The sequence below is a fragment of the Fukomys damarensis genome, unplaced genomic scaffold (assembly GCF_012274545.1).
Source record: "Fukomys damarensis isolate Sample0158 unplaced genomic scaffold, DMR_v1.0_HiC HiC_scaffold_37, whole genome shotgun sequence".
Lineage (NCBI taxonomy): Eukaryota > Metazoa > Chordata > Mammalia > Rodentia > Bathyergidae > Fukomys > Fukomys damarensis.
The window spans coordinates 4,739,608-4,758,564 of NW_022900949.1; the positions used below are offsets into that span (position 1 = coordinate 4,739,608).

Here is an 18,957-nt window from a genome sequence, read left to right on the forward strand (position 1 = left end):
TCTTTTAATTCTGTTGGAAAGATACTGAGCAGAGGGATGGCTGGGTCAAATGGAACCTCTAGTCCCAGCTCTTTGAGGTACCTCCATATTGATTTCCATTGGGTTTGCACCAGTCTGCACTCCCACCAACAATGGTGAAGGGTTCCTTTCTACCCACAACACTGCCAACTTTTGTTATTGTTTCATTTGTTGATAGCAGCCATTCTTTGTGGGGTGAGGTGGAAGCTCAGTGTTGTTTTCATCTGCATCTCTCAAATTATGAGTGATGTGAAACAATTTTTCATATATTTACTTGGTGTTTTTACTTCTTTTTCTGAAAAATGTCTGTTCATTTCACATGCATATTTTTTAATCAGGTCTTTGTATTTGGGGGGTCTGATTGTTTTGAATTCTTTATATATTCTAGATAATAGTCCTTTGTCTGACTAGCAGTTGCTAAAATTATTTCCCACATTGTATGTTCTCTCTTTGCTCTCTTGGTGTTTTCTTTTGCAGTGCAGAAGCTTTTTAATAAGATGAGATCCCAGTTGTTGATTCTTTCTGCTAGTTCCCATGCTACCAAGGATTTGTTCATAGAGTCTTTTCCTATGCCAGTGTCTTCCAGAGTTCTGCCTAACTTACATTACAGCAAGTTTAGTGTTTCTGTTTTAATATTAAGATCTTGAATCCACTTGGATTTTACTTTAGTGCATGGTGAAAGATAAGGATCTAGTTTTAATCTTTGGCAGGTTGATATCCAGTTTTTCCAACACCATTTATTAAAGAGTCTATCTTTCCTACAGTGGGGATGATCAGCTCCTTTGTCAAATATGACATAGCTGAGTGCATCTGGAGTTGTTTTTGTGTCTTCCACTCTCTTCCACTGATCCTCAGGTCTATTTCTTTGCCAGTACCATGCTTTTTTATCACAGTGCATTTGTAGTATAGTTTCAAATTGGGAATTGTTATACCCGCTGCCATGTGTCTGTTGCCTAGGATGGCTTTTGCTATTTTAGGTCTCTTATGGTTCCAAATGAATTTTTGGATTGTTTTTTCTAGATCTGTGAAATATAGTGTGGGAATTTCAATTGGCATTGCATTAAATCTGTATAGCAGTTTTGGTAGTATGGCCATTTTCACTAAGTTGATTCTTCCTACCCAGGAGCAGAGGATATCTTTCCACTTTCTTATATCCTCTTCAATCTCTTTTTTTAGAGTGCTATAGTTTTCAGTGTAGAGGTTTTTTGCTGCTTTTGTTAGATTGATTCCTAGATATTTCATTTTTCTTGGGCTGCTATTGTGAAAGAAATTGTTTCACTTATTTCTCTCTCAGTGACTCTGTTATTTGTGTACAAGAAGGCTATTGATTTTTGGGTGTTGACCTTGTATCCACCTACTCTGGTACAAATGTCAATTAAGTCTAGAAGTCTTTTGGTGGAATTTTTGCATCTCAATGTACAGTATCGTGTCTTCAGCAAATAATGACAGGTTAACTTCTTCCTTTCCTATTTTTATTGATTCAATTTTTTTCTCTTCTCTAATTGATGTGGCTAATGTTTCCAGAATTATTTTGAAGAGGAGTGGTGATAGTGGGCATCCTTGTCTTTTTCCTGATTGCAATGTGAAGGTTTTCTGTTTTGGGCCATTAAATATGATGTTGGCTGTCAGTTTTTCATAGATAACCTTTATTAAGTTGAGATATAGACCATCTATTCCAATTTTTTGCAGGGTTTTTATCATGAATGGGTGTTGAATTTTATCAAATGCTTTTTCTGCATCTATCGAGAGGATCATAGGGTTTTTGTCCTTGACTTTGTTAATATAGTGTATTACATTTATTGACTTACATATGTTGTACCACAGTGTTATTTTGAAAAAAGAAAACCCACAGCAACTAAACGTTGAATTCCAAATTTCCTTTAGGTGTGCATATGTTGTGGAAATAGGTGATGGTTTCCACCATTAAACTGAGGAGAAACAGCACAGAGAACTGTATAAATTTATGCACATGATACATTTAACAGCAGGTAAATACCACATCATACAGATTAGTCTCACAGCTCTCATCCCACTTTACAAAGTTCTCTAATGTAAGGTGAAATGTTTTGATCAGTAATGATGCAAGGGTTAGTATTAGGCAAAACACAGGGAGATTTTTCTAATTATACCTTAAGAGTAATATGTGTATGACAGGATGAATTTTTAACTGGGAAAAATATGAGTGTTAGTAATACTAAATTCTAAATTATATATAGAGAGAAGGCATTGTGCACTAATGCTATATTAGCATTTAGTGATGTCATGTGATTATATACATTAAACAGGAACACATTTGGTGCAAATTTGAACTACACCAAAGAGTAGGACATGTGCTATGCATTCTGTGAGTTTTAAAAGGGAAACAAAATATGAGTGAGAAATTAAATTCACAAAGGAAAAAGATTATATATCCAGGAAATGAATAAACTCTAGATGATAAAGGACACATGACAATGTTTTCTGATTATACACCGTCAAATTAATAAATGTAAAAATAGAGCAATTCAATCACTGTAGAGCTATTTCAAATTATTTGTCACAGGAATTTCTCCTATTGTCTTAGAGTAATGTATACTTGACTGCTTTCCAGTATCTACTTAGTATGACTTCTTTTTCCATAAGCAAATGGCTCTTTTTTATTTTCTTCTCCCTATGAAAATAGTAGCATGAGGTTTTCAGTGCTCATGGATTTCTTAGGCCCATGGCTCCTGTGCATCTAAAATAGTTCATTGGAGTGTGTTTAAGATAGATGTGGACAATAGGAAGTGACTATCACAAGAACCACATGAAAAAAATTCATAAGAGAATGGTCTTATAAATAACATTTTGAGGATGAGAAATATTCCCATTCCATCTGTTCTCCTAAATCAATAATCTTTCCTAAACTTCTTAGTCTGAAAACTTCTGTAAGAACATCATCACACATCTTCTTGGCAACGTATTTCTTCTTCTTCTTCTTCTTCTTCTTCTTCTTCTTCTTCTTCTTCTTCTTCTTCTTCTTCTTCTTCTTCTTCTTCTTTCTTCTTCTTCCTTCTTCTTCTGCTTCTTCTTCTTCTTTTCTTCTCCTCCTCCTCCTTCGCTTCCTCCTCCTCCTCCCCTTCCTCCCCCTATTCCTCCTTCTCCCCCTTCTCAATCTTCTCTCAGAGATACACTTCTATTGCTATATAAATATATCCTGTAAATTCAAGCATTAAATTAGAATTTTGAACCCTTCTCCTTCTGCTCTTTCTGTGGGTATCTGTGGAAGATTTCTGTGGAATTTAGGAAGAGATGATGTAGAATTTCTTGACTCAGCTGTCTTGGTGACTGCTAAGGCACTGCATCAGTGAAATCATTTGAAGTAGTTGTGTGTCCTAAAAAGAGAAAATTAAACCTTGAGAAGAGATCTAGCACATTTTGGGAAAATATATATTGCAGACTACATTAAAGAACTTTATTTTCTCATGAGCTTTTAAGGAAAACAGTTTGGGAATACTAAAGCAATATTAGGTGCATATTAGGTATGCTTGGAAGCAAACTTTTCATGAATACACAAACCTATACTGACTTGAGGACATTGAGAGGAAAATTCATTCAACTAATTCGTCACATTCCTTGACTTTGGGAATAGGTATGTGGGAGAAGAGAATGATTCAAGGTAACTAAGACCCACAGTTTCATAGACAATAATTCCAATCTCTATTTAAAAATTCAGCTATTCTGCCACCTGATATCTTCCCCTCCATTCATTCACAGTGATATATTTCCATCCAGGTTCATAGTGGCACCATTTGCAATGGCTAAAACGTGGGAACAGCCCAATTGTTATCAACTGGAGAGTGCAGAAATAAAATGTGTTTTGTCACATTAAAAGGAATACTACTTGACAAAAAAAAATTAAAGACATTTATAGCTAAATGGATGCACATTGAGGTGATACTCAAGTGAAATAAATAGAACAGACGTGTAAATACTAACGAGTTTCTCTGGTGTGAGGAAGTGAAAGTGTAAATGAGGATCAAAAGGCATAATTGATAATGTGAGAAAAGAAGAAAAGGTCCAATGAAAAATGGATGTGGGAAGCGTTAGGGAAAGGAAAGAAGGGAATGTGGTTCATATGAGGAAATGAAAAAAAAATGTAAAAGTCTTTGTAAATAGAGAGGGTCAGAGGGATTCAAGGGAGAGCAGGGGAATGGTGAGAAATAAGAACCAAGATATATTATGTGGAGATGCAAATTTTCAATAATGAATGTCATTATATTGTATACCTAAAATGAACCAATAAAATTAATTTTTTAAATGTATGACAAAAAGGGCCAGGGATCCAGCTCAGAGGTTCTGCCACCTGCCCTGCAAGTGCAAGTACATAAGTTTGATCCCCAGTACCATAATAATAAAAATAAAAAGTAAATATACAAGAAAATGTTCAATATGGTTATTTGAGAGATGCAAATCAAAACAATTTTTATCTCATTGAGTTTATTGGTACTTTTTAAGTACACAATATAGTTACACTTATCATTCAGATCTTGTACCTTTACATGACAGATTTTGCTTCACTTTCTTCCCCATACCCCTGTCCTCTTTTTACCCACTCTGCCCTTCCCTATTGACAGACTTTGTTCCCATGTTTTTAAATTGAGTTTATTGGTACATTTTAGGGATGCAGTACAGTTACATTCATTGTTGGGATCTTGTACCTCTACATGGCAAGTCTTGATTCTCATTTTTTCCTCTTACCCCTGCCCTCCCTTCATCCCCTCCTCCCCTCTCCATTCACACTTTATTTCCATCTTTTCATTTTCTCACATTTTTTTCTTTTCCCTTATTACCATTCCCCTACCCATCCCAACTTCCCTACACCTTTAGCCCTTTTCTTCCCATTTCACAATGTCAGTTATCTCTTTGTTTCCATTTTTTCATTTTCTCATTTTTTTCTCTTTCCCCTACCATTCCCACTTTTCCTACACCTTTAGCCCTTTTCTTCCTATTTCACATTCCACCTCACTCCAGAAAGAATAGAAATTATGAAGAAAGCAGTGATTATAATAGAGGAGCATGCACAGACCCCAGGAAGCAGCAGGGTGGTCCACACCAGAGTGGCAGCAGGCTGATCCCAGAGAGGTATCCGGCCTGACCCCAAAGGCCTGGCCAAGGTGAAGACCCACCCAGGAAAGAGCTGCACATGTGCAAAAGTTACAGTCAGAGGCCCACCCAATAGCATTGGTGATTTGTACTCAGAAATTGGTGTACTGGTGAGCAGCAGAACAAGACTCTTGGTGGGTGGCTGAAAATTGAAGACCACTGGGAGAGCAAAAAGCTGTCTCAATAAAGGCTGTATCTATCAAAATGAATTTTGGATCACCTAAGGCAACATCAAAGAAAACAGAGATAGAAAATATCTGAAGCTCAACAACCTGGACTATCAACAGAAGAAGATCTGGAAAAAATGAAGTCATAAATATTTTCTAAGTTAACAGCAGAGATTGTTCCCATAGTGCAAGGTATAATTAATAAATCTAGAATGGACACGGATAAAAACAATAGAGGAGCTGAGGAACATAATGGAATCCCATCATAAGAAAGAAATGGAACCCACAAAACAGATGCAAACAGATTTCCAGGAGATTAGAACTCCATTGAAAGTTTATGCAGCAGAATGAGCCAAGGTGAAGGTAGAATTTCAGATATAGAAGACAGGATTGCTACTAGTGAACAGGAAAAGAAAAATTTCTTAAAAATAGTAAGGGACCATGAGAAACCTATTGAAATCTGCTAGATGATGCAAAGAAGAATATAACAGTGATCACAGTCAATGAACATATAGAAGAGATTGCAGATGACATTAAAAAGCTTTCTTCAAAGAAGTGATGGCAGAAAACCTCCTGAGTAGGGGAAAAAATTTTGACATACACATCAGTGAGGCATATGAGACTCTAACTAGCTGTGTTTAAAAAATCTATCCATAAGCATATATTAGTTAAGTTTCCATAAATCCAACAGAAGAACAAAATTCTACAGGCAGAGAAAAAAACAAATCACATACAAAAGAAAGCCTATCAGGTGCCACTACCAGGTACAGCTCAAGAAAGGTGAGATTTGGGATGGCTGCTCCAAGATCTGCTTTCCTTCTGGCCTGTTTGGGCCCAGTTGGCAGGACCGGATAGCCGCACCCTTCCCTGTCTGTGGCACCATCAGCTGTGAAACAAGGAAGGTAGTGAACCCCCTCCCGCCGGTCTCAGACCGCCTGATTCCGCCAGTCCTTTGACCCACTCTTCAGAGGCATATGACGTCATAAAGGTTATTTTTCAGAGCTCTCAACTTTGACCATCTTTAAAGAAATGGCAAAGAAAACCTGTAGTAGAACTCTGTGGAGTTCAACCCTGCAGTAAGTCAGGGAACTCAATCTGGGACTTGCAGCCTGAAATCAATCTGAATCTCAGGGGTCTTCCATCAGCTAGTTGAGATCAAAGGACTTGATTCTGCACATGGTTGCATAGGAACAAGGGGAAAAAATGAGAACCAATACCTGTCATGTAGAGGTACAAGATCCCAATAATGAATGTAACTGTACTATATACGTAAAATGTACCAATAAACTCAATAAAAAAAAGTTTCATTATCTGAAAAGCATCATGCTTTAGAAAAAAAATCATTTCTCAACTTTTGCGTCCTCAGTTTCAGTGGGTTGCTTATTTCATGGAACAATGTTAAAGTATATATTGACTCAGGTTTATTAAATTTTACCAGAAACAAGGTGACAGCCACAGTGATGTGTACTTTGTTCACCCCTGTGTTGAATCCCTTCACAGCCTGAGAAACAAATAAATATAAGTACCCTGGGGAGGCTAGAGGAGAGCAGTAAATCTCAGGGCCTTCAGCCATTTTGGCTAGGTCAGTATCATAATTTCATTCCTTTAATTTCACAGTATAATCCTGGGAGTTTGGAGAATGAACTTAAAAGTCGAACGTAAATTTTCAGTTTGGAAAATGAAACATTCTTGAAAATATATGATGTTGAGTGACTCACAACGTTAAAGATTATTCTGATCATTGCTAAGAGTATACTTTCGTTAAGTGCATTTCACTTCAAAACTGAAATACAGACAAATCGCCATTTAAAATTGGATGTAAATGACAGACTGATTAGGACAAACTCACTTTATCTGAGTAGAAGAAGATCCAAAAAATCTCTGTGGACATTATATTTCTTTTGCCTCCTTCTTCCACAAATAGTGGGAAGTCCTGAGAGATTGAGATAGCGTGGACCAATTTGGCTAATTATGAGTTCTGTGCATTGAGGCCCCAAAGTCACAGAGGCCTGCAGTCCTTTAGTGACTTCGGTCCTATGTCCAGCTCCATAACTGTCCAGGGCTCTATTGTTGTTTGTGTTATAAAGCTCCCATGTGTCTTTGTATTAATTTAAATCCAGAGAACAGAGACTGAGCTTTCACTGGGCAGCAGACATAAGAGGTTCTTTGGATCTGCTCTCCTTGCCTATGAACCAGGAGAGAAACAGCATTGCCCAGTAAGTGCAAAGGGACCTCACTGATATGAGAAGGATGCTTAAAGTTATTATTTCCCTATCCTGAGGAAAAGCATAATATTTTTGGTGATCAGATGCAAGGGTACAAATATGAAAAATATCAGTTATAAGGAACATAATTTTGATGATCTTGATTGTAGCAGGGAAAGCAGAATTATTTCAAAATTACTTTTTACTCACCCTGTTTCTACTTCTATTGATTTATTACCTGTAGCAACAGAATGCATGCTCTTCTGTTGTGTCTCCTAAGTGCTCTAAAAGGATAATAAAGGTGATAATCAGGATGCAGAAGAAAACAATAACCATAACCTCTGAACTGGATTTGATGGCTTCATATCTTCCACATACAAGTTCCCTTTGATAGTCACAGGCATTGACCAATTTCTTCAATGTGTCTTGTTTTCTTTTATGTTCTCTGTCTTTCTGGAGATTTATTTGCTTACATTGTGTTGGTTGTAAAAAATGGAAGAATCTGTCATTATAATGGAGCCTGCATTCGGTTGTTATGTAGAAAGATGACTTGGTAGAATTGGGCTGTCTGATCGCAGACACAGGGGTAGTTCTGAGAGGTTGTCTCTTAACACAAGAAGACAATTGATTCTCTGTCCCTTCAGGACATGCCCCATGTGAATGGTGACCCTACTGTTGCAGTTTTCTGAGGGTGCACAGAGCAGAGCCATGGATGACCCTGGCTGCATCCACCAAAGCCAAATGCAGATGACAGGCAAAGATCTGAGAGAAGGCTCCCTTGAGCACTAAGCAGAAATTTAGCTCCTGCCACCACTGTGGGATATTTTGAGCTTCCTACATCCTTCTCCATGCTTGCACTTATTTCCCAACTCAAATGAGGGAAATTCATGCCTTGATTTCATTTCTTGAGGAAATGACAGTGTTGCAAATGTGGCTCTAAATCATCTGTGATTATCAACTCTGCACCTCTGCATAAAACTTTCAGTGGTTTGGAAACAATGAAAAGGATTCCGTGTGTCAGATAGCATCTGCCAATTAATTTTTAATCCTTTCAGTTCTGCTCACTATATCTGTGATGCAGCGGAGGTTTTTAATATCTCTGAAAGAGCATGTGTATTAGTGTTAAATTATACTTGGTGCAACTGCCCTAAGGATTATGCAGATGCGGAATGCTCCATTTTGGGTTAATGGCTATAAAATTAGAGTAAATTAAAATTTAGTTATCATTATTATCAGTGATAAGTATATTCTTACTTTTTATCTCCTGGGTCCTGTAGTTACTCCTTTTCTATTTCTGTTGCAGACACTGTTTTGTGTTTGTGTACTTACATGTGCATGTTATTATGGAAATGTTGTACTGTCTTTTACGGCTGATTTTACAGACTGATCGCTTGTGTGGCACAAAGGGGACATCAAAAATTAAGACATTGAATGGACCCTTCCCTGAATCACAGTCACAAGATTTGTCCTTAATAATAATAATAATATTGATGTGAAGATGCTTAGTACCTTACTGTCTGCAGCTCCATCCTTTTCACAAATGTCTCATAGATATAAAGAGAAGACAAAGTTGCTTTTGTTTTTTTCTAATGGTCATGAACACATAGATCCTATAATCCACTTCATTGTACCTCGATGAGTTATTGCAGAACAAAACACTTCAAAGATATTCATGTTTTTTTTTTAAAGGCAAAAAGAGAAGTGAGTGACTCTACCACAAGCTTAGGTAGATTAAAAACTACATGTTATTTCAGTCTCCAATGGCATAGGCATACATTTTTACCATACTTAATAAATTTCCTACTTACTTAATTGTGCACATCTTTATTTTCAAAACAAAATTCCACTTATGAGAAGCAATAAAAGGAGCCCTACAAGGAAAATTTATAGCCATGAACTCTCACATCAGGACAGCAAAGCAAGCTCAAAGAAACAGCCTAATGTTGAAACTCCAAATTCTAGGAAAAGAACAATCAAGCCTAAAGCTCGTACAAGGAAGGAAAGTATAAAGGTCACAGAAGAAATGAATGTAATTGAGTCTAAGAAATCTCACAATTGCTAAATAGTTCAGTTTTAAGTTTCTTTAGTTGCCAAACATGTGGATGATAGTAATTCTCCTTGTTTTCTTCAAGCATTATGGGCACAGAGAGGAAGGGAGATTCACACTCATTCTGCCCTCTGTAACAGGTCAGATGAACATGCTCATTTCTTCAGTGCCATCCCTTGGCATACTCTCCAAAACTACAGCAAAAGGGAAATGTCATTCCTCATGTGATGATGAAAGTTCTTTGTATGGTACCAGAAAGAGGTCATCACTGGAAAGGTGGCAGGCATATTTGGGAGGTCAATCTGATGAACAAGAGTATATAGGTAAAACTGAGTCACCTATTTTGCTAAAACATTCAAATTTTACCTGCACTCTTTGTTGGAAATCAGAAAAATATCACTGCATTATATTATATAACAATTTTAATATGAGTGGCAGGGAAAGAAGCACAAGGATTTTGAAAATGTTATGGTAATAATTTACTGACAAGGTAAATGTGGCCTCTTCCTCCATCGTCCCCTCCTCTTCCTCTGATGAGGCTGTGAATTGTTTGAAGAGGACCTAAAACCACTACATGGATATAACCTAATCTATTTGGGGGGCAATAGAGGTGCTGTAACACACTCCTCGGATGACTTTTAAGTCAATTTTATGTAAATTTTTAAGAAAAATCCCTTGTGGATTCATCAATCAGTGTTGACATGGAAACATTGACAAGAAAATCTACTCACAAAATTCATAACAACAGATTCCTTTCAGGACAGGAGACCAAAAAATAATAACAAGTACTCACAGTTTTAGGTAATTGTTCAGATTTCTAAGGAATAATAAAGATTGTGTAAATAGTATTATTTATGTTAATATCTATAGATAATAAGAATGGGATATTTTCTAAATACCAGCAAATATTCTCAGACAGGGATACTCAGCTCTCATTTTAAAAAATGACTCAAAAATTGAAATGTAAATATTCTGATTAATATACTAGACTAGACCTAAAGTATCTAGAGAAATGAGTATATCGCTAGATAAATATATTGCTAATATAGAATTAACACTGACGAAAATTAAATGATTTTCAAAATATTTTCTTTCTTTTCATTAAGTTTATTGGTGCACTTTAGTTATATGCTATAGTTACATTCTTCATTGGGAACTTGTATATTTACAAGCTGTATCTTGGTCCTTAATTTTCCCCATTGTCCTTTTCAATTCTTATTCCCATTCTACAGATGAGTGGAAGTGCCTTATTTTGTGTTTATTTACAAGAGTTTACATACCTTTTTCTACTGCAACTTAGTTTTAAGGTGTGCATACATTATTCCGTATTCTATTTTGGGATTTCCCCCAATTAAATCACAGAATGGCCTGAGGAATATATGGGTCCCAGTTTCCAGCACATAGCTGAAATATGAAAAGTGCACCTCACGTTTCTGGAGATATTGATGGGGAAAACAGTTAGAAGTAGGAAGGACAGGACTCAGCAAGAGGCTTGGGAGTTTCTTGATTTCCAGCTTGGTCAACTGGATACAAGAGGGTTTATGATCAGAACAGCAGCACAGCTTTTTATCAAGCTTTGGTAGATTACAATCAAGGAAGAGATATCTTATGTAGCACATATTTTACTGATATTGTATGATTAAGTACACCTGGATAAAAATTTTAAAGGCAAAGGTGCTTCTTATCATTTATTATTTTGACATATCCAGGGTACACTAATCTACAGTTGTGGTACTTCTGTCTGAAGACTGTGAATGTATCTGAACCTGCAATCTAAGAATTTGAATGCCATAAAGATAAGGATAAAAGTTTCATATTGAATAAATCATGCATTAAACAAAATTTATGCACAGTATATTTACCAAGCCTGTGTAAGCTCTGACATTCTTAAAAGGTGAAGTCAGAAAAAAATTTAAAATGAAAAATTTATTATTTTTAGAACAATGGCTCAAAACAGAGGATTCTTATTGAAGATAACTAACTTTATTTTAATTTTCAGATCGTGCAGTTCTAGATTTGGTAGTACCTGTAGACACCATAATCAAGGAAATTTCTAACATTCTATAAGTACAAAGTGCAGAATATTTCAATGCTTTTCAATTTTCTTCCAATAGGATCATATTTTCTTAAAGGGGGATGTCTTAACTACCCTCTACACATTTTGGATAAAGCTTCCCACATTTCTCTGTGATCCAGGACTTCAGCACTCTATGTACGAGGCCTGCTGAAACTGTGCAGTAGAGGATGAGAAAAGTAGGAGGACACAGAGGAGGTGGAATACAAATCAGCCATCACTGAGTCCTAGTGGTTGAGGTTTTCATGATAGAGCCTATTGATGAAGACTGTGGATCTCTGCTGGGAATTCTATTTTTATGAATGATTGAACTAGGAATATATGAAAAGTTTTGGTGATACTTTTGTTTCATTTTTGAAATGAACTTTATTTAAATGTGCTCAAGAAACATGGAAAGATATAATCTCACACACGTCTCAGAGTTCTACCTCATGAGCTTCTCAGAGGACCCGGACCTGCAGCCCTTCCTCTTTGGGCTGTTCCTGTCCATGTACCTGGTCACAGTGCTCGGGAACCTGCTCATCATCCTGGCCGTCAGCTCTGACTCTCATCTACACACCCCCATGTACTTCTTTCTCTGTAACCTCTCCTTGGCTGACATCAGTTTCACCTCCTCTACAGTCCCAAAGTTGATTGTGGACATCCTAACTCACAGCAGAGTCATCTCCTATGCAGGCTGCCTGACACAGTTGTCTCTGTTTCTCTTTTTTGGAGGTATGGATGACTTGCTCCTGACTGTGATGGCCTATGACCGCTTTGTGGCCATCTGCCACCCCCTGCACTATGCAGCCATTATGAACCCTCACTGCTGTATCTTATTACTTTTGCTGTCAGTCTTTGTTAGTGTTGTGAATTCCCAGCTGCAGTATTTAACAGCCTTACAAGTTACCTGTTTCAAAGATGTGGAAATTGCTAGCTTCTTTTGTGACACTTCCAAACTGCTTGACCTTTCATGTTCTGATGCCTTAATCAAAAACATAGTAACATATATGGTTGGCATCCTGCTTGGATTTTTCCCCATGTCAGGGATCATTTTCTCCTACTATAAAATTGTTTCCACCATTCTGAAAATCCCATCATCTGGGGGGAGGTACAAAGCCTTTTCTACCTGCGGTTCTCACCTGTCTGTTGTTTGTTTATTTTATGGAACAAGCCTTGGAACGTATCTTGATTCAAGTGCATCATATTCTCCCAGCAAGGGCATGGTGGCTTCAGTATTGTACACTATGGTCACCCCTATGCTGAATCCCTTCATCTACAGCCTGAGGAACAAGGACATCAGCAGCACCCTGAAGAGGCTCCACATTTGGAAAATCTAATATCAGGACCTTTGTCATTCATTTCTTTGGAATGTAATTTAGAAAATATGGTAAAAAAAGAAAATTCAAAACTTATCTATAAATACATCACTCTTGATTTCATAGTTTGTGGTTTGAGGTCTTTAACTGTGTATGATGTATTCAAAGGTAATGAATATATAAAAAAGGCTAAATTTCAAAGTAGATATCAGTAGAACAAATGATAAATGATTCAATTTAATGAAATTTAAATAAAATATTCAGAGATCTCATGTTGTCATTTTCTTTTTTGCATCACGGTACATTATGGGCTTTCTTTTTGCTAATTAATGCATTTTTATAGAAAATTCATAAATGAATCCTCTGTTTTTATCACTATCCTGGAAGACAGGAGGAATTAAAAACAAAAATCTTTGTTAAATGATGAGTAAACTCTTTTGCCTCACAATAAGTTTACAGTTTTTCTGAGTCATAACAGAGATGTTCATGGATATAAAAACTATGCACACAAAGAATAGGATGGAATATTTTCAATGCAACTGAGACATATTATTATTTTACATCATCACAGGCTCCAGTTCCCTCTATAATAAATTTTCTAGCTGTGTACAGTGCTTATTTTGAAAAAATAACAGTAACTAAATGTTTGAATTCCAAACTTCCTTTAGGTGTGCATATGTTGTGGAAATAGGTGATAGTTTCCACAATTAAACTGAGGAGAAAGAGAAAACTATTGTGCAAATTTAAATGCACTGTACATTTAACGGCAGATAAATACCACATGTCATACAGATTAATTTCCCAACACGCATCCCACATTACAATGTCCTCCTCTAGTGTAAGGTAAAAATGTCTTGATCAGCAATGATGCAAAGATTAGCACTAGGCAAAAGGGAGTGAAATTTTTGAAATCGTACCTTAATAGAAATATGTACTTAACAGTATGAATTTTTATTGGGAAAAACATGTGACAGTAATACTGAGTAAACACCCTATATTCAGGTTAAAACAAACACCTTCCACTCACATAGTGTCTGGTAATTTTCACTTGAGTGAAATGAAGAGAGGCCCAAGAATGTTGAAAGGATACTGTGGTAATGATAAAGTAACACACTATGGCATGTCCTTCCATCTGATAAAGCTTAGCAACAGTGAAAGCTTTTCAAATAGAAATACGCATAAATATTTCCCAGAAAGCCTTGAATCTGCACATGCACATGAACTTTTCAGGGAAAAACGTATGTTGGCAATTTCTTAAAAGAACCTTAGTTAATCTCTGCACATATTTTCACAAAAAGAATTTATGCATAGTAAATAAATATTAAGTATATTTGAAGTAAGTTTTTTGAGAACCTGTTTAGGAATCCATAAGTCTGTACTGATATGAAGACATCAACAGTCACATACACTCACCCAGTTCTTGACCTGCGTGGGATTTAGGTGTAAGTATGAAAAAGAATGGAGTTATGTAGAGATATCAAAAATTAAGGTTCAGTAGATAATCATTTAAATCTGTATGAAGTATCAAATCTGTATAACAAATCAAATTTATAGCAAATTCAAATCTGGGTAAAACATCAATTCTCAGGCAAGCATTAATAAATGTTGATGTTTTAATATAGGTAGTTATTTTTTACAGTAAACTAATACTAAGGAGTTACAGTCTAAATTCAGGATGTACTGTAAAGCAGTGGTCTTCAAACTTGGTGTAAAGAAAAATTACTTATGAACATCAAATGAAGATGTTCTGAATACAAAGACTTCAAAATGAGTGTACAGTGTCTAGGTATAAAAATTGTTCACAATTAAATATATTGATAAATGAAACCAACATTTTCGATCTATGCAAAGTGGAAGAGATATTTTGCAAAAGTTCTATAAAGTAAATATTTTTATTGAGTTTATTGGTACATTCTAGGTATACAGTACAGCTACATTCATTACTGGGATCTTGTCCCTTTACATGACAGGTCTTGGTTCTCATTTTTTCCTCTTGTCCCTGCCCTCCCTTCACCCCCTCCTCCCCTCCCCATTTACAAACACTTTAATTCCATTTTTTCATTTTCTCTAAAGTAAGTATTTATGATCTCCATTTACAGATAAGGAAAAGTGCCAGGTCTGTTTACATTGGTAACTGAAATTTTCTATTTGCATTTCCCCTAATGAAATCATAGTGAAACTGATTAATAAACCTGCATTGCCTACAGATAGCTCAAGCGAGTGCATTGCAATCTGTGGGTCAGAAATTTTGAGGTTTAGGTGTAGGGAAAATGGAAAGGATAGGGGAAAGGTAATAAGGGAAAAAATGAGAGAATGAAAACATGGAAATGAAGTGTTTGTAAATGGGGAGAGGAGGAGGGGGTGAAGGGAGGGCAGGGACAAGGGGAAAAATGAGAACCAAGACCTGTCATGTAAAGGTACAGGATCCCAATGATGAATGTAACTGTACTGTATACCTAAAATGTACCAATAAACTCAATGAGGAAAAAAAAAAAGCTTCTGGTTTCTGTGATTTCTACTGGCTGTGACCTACAAAGGAGTGATCCTGCAAGACCTAGAAGCCACACAATGGAGTCAGTGAGTTTTGAGGCTATAGCGGTGAACTTCACCATGGAGGAGTGGGCTTTGCTGAATCCATCCCAAAAGAAGCTCTACAGAGATGTGATGCGGGAAATCTGTAGGAACTTGGCCGCCAAAGTGTCTCCTTACATTTCTGTGGCTACAGTTCACAAAGGCCTGGGATAACCAGGAAGTTGAAGAACAATACAAATATTACTGGAGAAACCTAAGAAATGAAGAGGTAGTGAAATGCTATCAAGGTAAAGCTTGGAATCAACATGAAGAAGTATTCTTCTGAACCGCAGATGCTAATGTGGATGTGACACAAGCTGGGCTTTTATTGTTGTTGTTGTTTGTTTTTTTTTGTTGTTGTTGTTGTTGCTTTGGTACCAGGGATTGAACATGGGTCCTTGTGCTTGAGAGGCACATGGCAGAACCACTGAGCTAAATCCCTCGCCCTGAAACAAGCTGGTTGAAACCAGCTGGAAGCCTTTCTTGTAGGAAGGCTCTGGTTCTTTGTCCCTAGCTGTGCCTATCATCGCTCGCACTGCGCTGAAGCCATAGAAACACTCGGGATCTGAAGAGAAGCTGTAAAAATGTAATCAACATGCAAGAAACTCCAGTGATTCACAGTCCTTTCAGAAGCATGCAAGGTCGAAGGATGGAAAGAAGCCCTGTGAATGTGATCAGGGTGGGAAATCCTACTCTGACCTTAGTGAAAGTATTCAAGTTAGAGAGAAGGGCTTTGTACGTAAGAAAAGCTTGAAAGCCCCCAGCACACACACACAATGATGCTCAGATCCATGAAAGATATCACAGTGGGGGGAAACTATATATGTGTGTGTGTGTGTGTGCGTGCGTGTGTGCGTGTGTGTGTGTGTATGCAGTGTGGCAAAGCTTTCAGCACACAGTGCAAGAGACTTCACACTAGGCAGAAACTCTATTATGTAAGCACTGTGGGCAAACTTTGAGTGGAAACTGTCCATATCAAAATCACAAAAGGACTCACAGTGAGGAGAAACCTTATGTATGTAAGCAATGTGGGAAGGCTTAAAGAGGCACAGTGAATGTGAAATGCATGAAAGAGTTCACACTGGGAAGAACCCTATGTATGTAAGCAATGTGGGAAAGCTTTCAGGAGAAACACTCGTGACTTACAAAGTCACAAAAAGACTCACACTGGGGAAAAACCCTATGAATGTAGGCAATGCGGAAACCTTACAGCACATCTGGTGCTTGTCAAATATATGAAATAATTCTCAGTGGAAAGAAGGTCTGTACAAGCAATGTGGAAAAGGTTTCAGAGCAAACAAATATAATCCAACACCTGGAAAAATTCATAGTGGGGAGAAACTTTATAGAAGTACTGTGGGAAAGCTTTCAGAACATGTTGATATTGTCAAATACCTGAAAGCTCACACTGGGTCAAAATCCTATGTATGTAAGCAAGGTGGGAAAGCTTTCAGCACACATAATGATTATCAAAGATAGGAAAGAACTCACTCTCACTCTGGAGAAACTATGTATATAAGCAATAGAAAGGTTTCAGGAGGCGCAGTGAATTTAAATACGTGAAACAGCTCAGTCACTGTCTATTAATCCTATGTAGGTAAGCAGTGTGGAAAAACAGCACAGATGATTGTAAAGTATATGAAAGATCTCACAGCCATATGTGTCTAAGTAATGTGGGAAAGATGCCAGTCCATACACATTTTTAAATACATGAAAGAAGTCTCACTACGGAGAAACCTTTTGCATGTAAGCCTATTTTGGCGATCCTGTGAAAATTTGTTGTGTAATAGAGACCTGTAGAAATAATTTATACATTGTTTGACATCAATATTTCACACATTTTTTGGAAAATATAAATCCCCAGTGGAGATGTCAAAATGTACATACATTGTGTGGTTTTCAGTGAATCATTTATACATATCTAGATTACATATCTATAAGACTTAATGTAAAAATATTGAGTTGACAGTTTTATATTACTCTTTGTGCTTAATCTTTACTGCCTAAATTAACATAGTGAATTGAAATATACTTTTTTGTTTTCAAGTATGATGTCTGTAGTTATTTTGTCTTTAAAACTGGAAGTAGTTGGGTACTAAAAAGTTAATTTTTTAAATTGGCTTTGTTAACTATTGGGATTTTGTTACACTTGTTTGATATTTTCGGTGTATATACACCATTTTTTGTGTGACCAAAGATGTTTTTTAATTTGATGCCATAGTTCATATTACAATATATTTTCAGAAAAAAATTAAAAAGCTTCTATACTGGCAAAGAAATCACAAGCAGAGCTAAGAGACAACACACAATGTGGGGAAATTTTTTTACCAGCTGCTCCTCAGACAAAGGACTATTATCTGGAATATATAAAGAACTCAAAACAATCAGCCCCCCAATATAAAAACACGATTCAAAAATGGGCATCTGAAATGAAAAGACATTTCTCAAACAAAGAAGGAAAAGCAGCAAGAAAATATATGAAAAAATGTTCCACATCACTGGTTATTTAAGAGATGCAGATGAAAACAACACTAAGAATCCACTTCATGCCAGAAAGAGTGGCTGCTATCAAGAAAGCACTTAATAACAAATGCTGGTGGGGCTTCAGGGAGAAAGGAACCCCTCTCCATTGTTGGTGGGAGTGCAGAATGGTGCAACCACTGTGGAAATCAATATGGAGGTACCTCAAAAAACTGGAATTAGAAGTCCCGTTTGACCCAGCTATTCCTCTGCTGAGTATCTTCCTAAAAGAATTAAAAGTATCATACCACAGTGATATATACTCATCTATGTTTATAGCAGCACAGTTTGTAATAGCTAAAACTTGGAAACAGCCCAATTGCCTATCCACTGGAGGCTTGATAGTGAAGATGTATTGTTTTATTTTTATAAAATGTAGTACTACTCCACCATAAAGCATGACAAACTAGAGATATGTGTAGCTGAGTGGATGCACATTGAGGCCACCTACTGAAGCGAAATTAAAAGGACACACGTGTGTAAATCCCAAATAGATTCACTGGTATGAAAAATTGAAAGTGTAAACAAGGATCAAAATGTATAATTTGTATTTTGTAATAGGAAGAAAAGGTCTAAAGGAGTTGGGAAAGTGAGAGGGGTATGGGGAAAGGAAAGAAGGGAAAAGAAAAAACTGTAGAAAAGGAAAAACATGGAAAGCAGTTTTTGTGAATAGTGAAGTGGAGAGGGTGAAGGAAGGGCAGGGGAATGGGGAAAAATGAGAACCAAGACCTGTCATGCAAAGGTACAAGATACCAATGATGAATGTAACTGTATTGTATACCTGAACCGTACCAATAAACTTAAAAAGTAAATAGAAAATTATATCATGTAAAGGTACAAGATCCCAATATAAGTGCAACTATATTGTTTGCTATGAAATTACCAATAAACAAATATTTAAAAAATAAAACACACACACACACTATATATATAT

The 18,957-nt window shown here is 36.6% G+C and overlaps 1 protein-coding gene across 1 annotated transcript in view; it reads right to left on the minus strand.

The window, feature by feature from the left end:
- Positions 1-1,873: 1,873 nt before the first annotated feature.
- Positions 1,874-18,957, minus strand: part of LOC104851137 (olfactory receptor 7D4-like) — an 18,119-nt gene continuing 1,035 nt past the window's right edge. Inside the window, exons 2-3 of the mRNA XM_033759443.1 lie at positions 12,150-12,164; positions 1,874-1,946 (exon numbers count right to left, since the gene is read on the minus strand). Of these exons, the coding sequence (XP_033615334.1) occupies positions 1,874-1,946; positions 12,150-12,164 (88 nt within the window). The remainder of the gene's footprint in view (positions 1,947-12,149; positions 12,165-18,957) is intronic.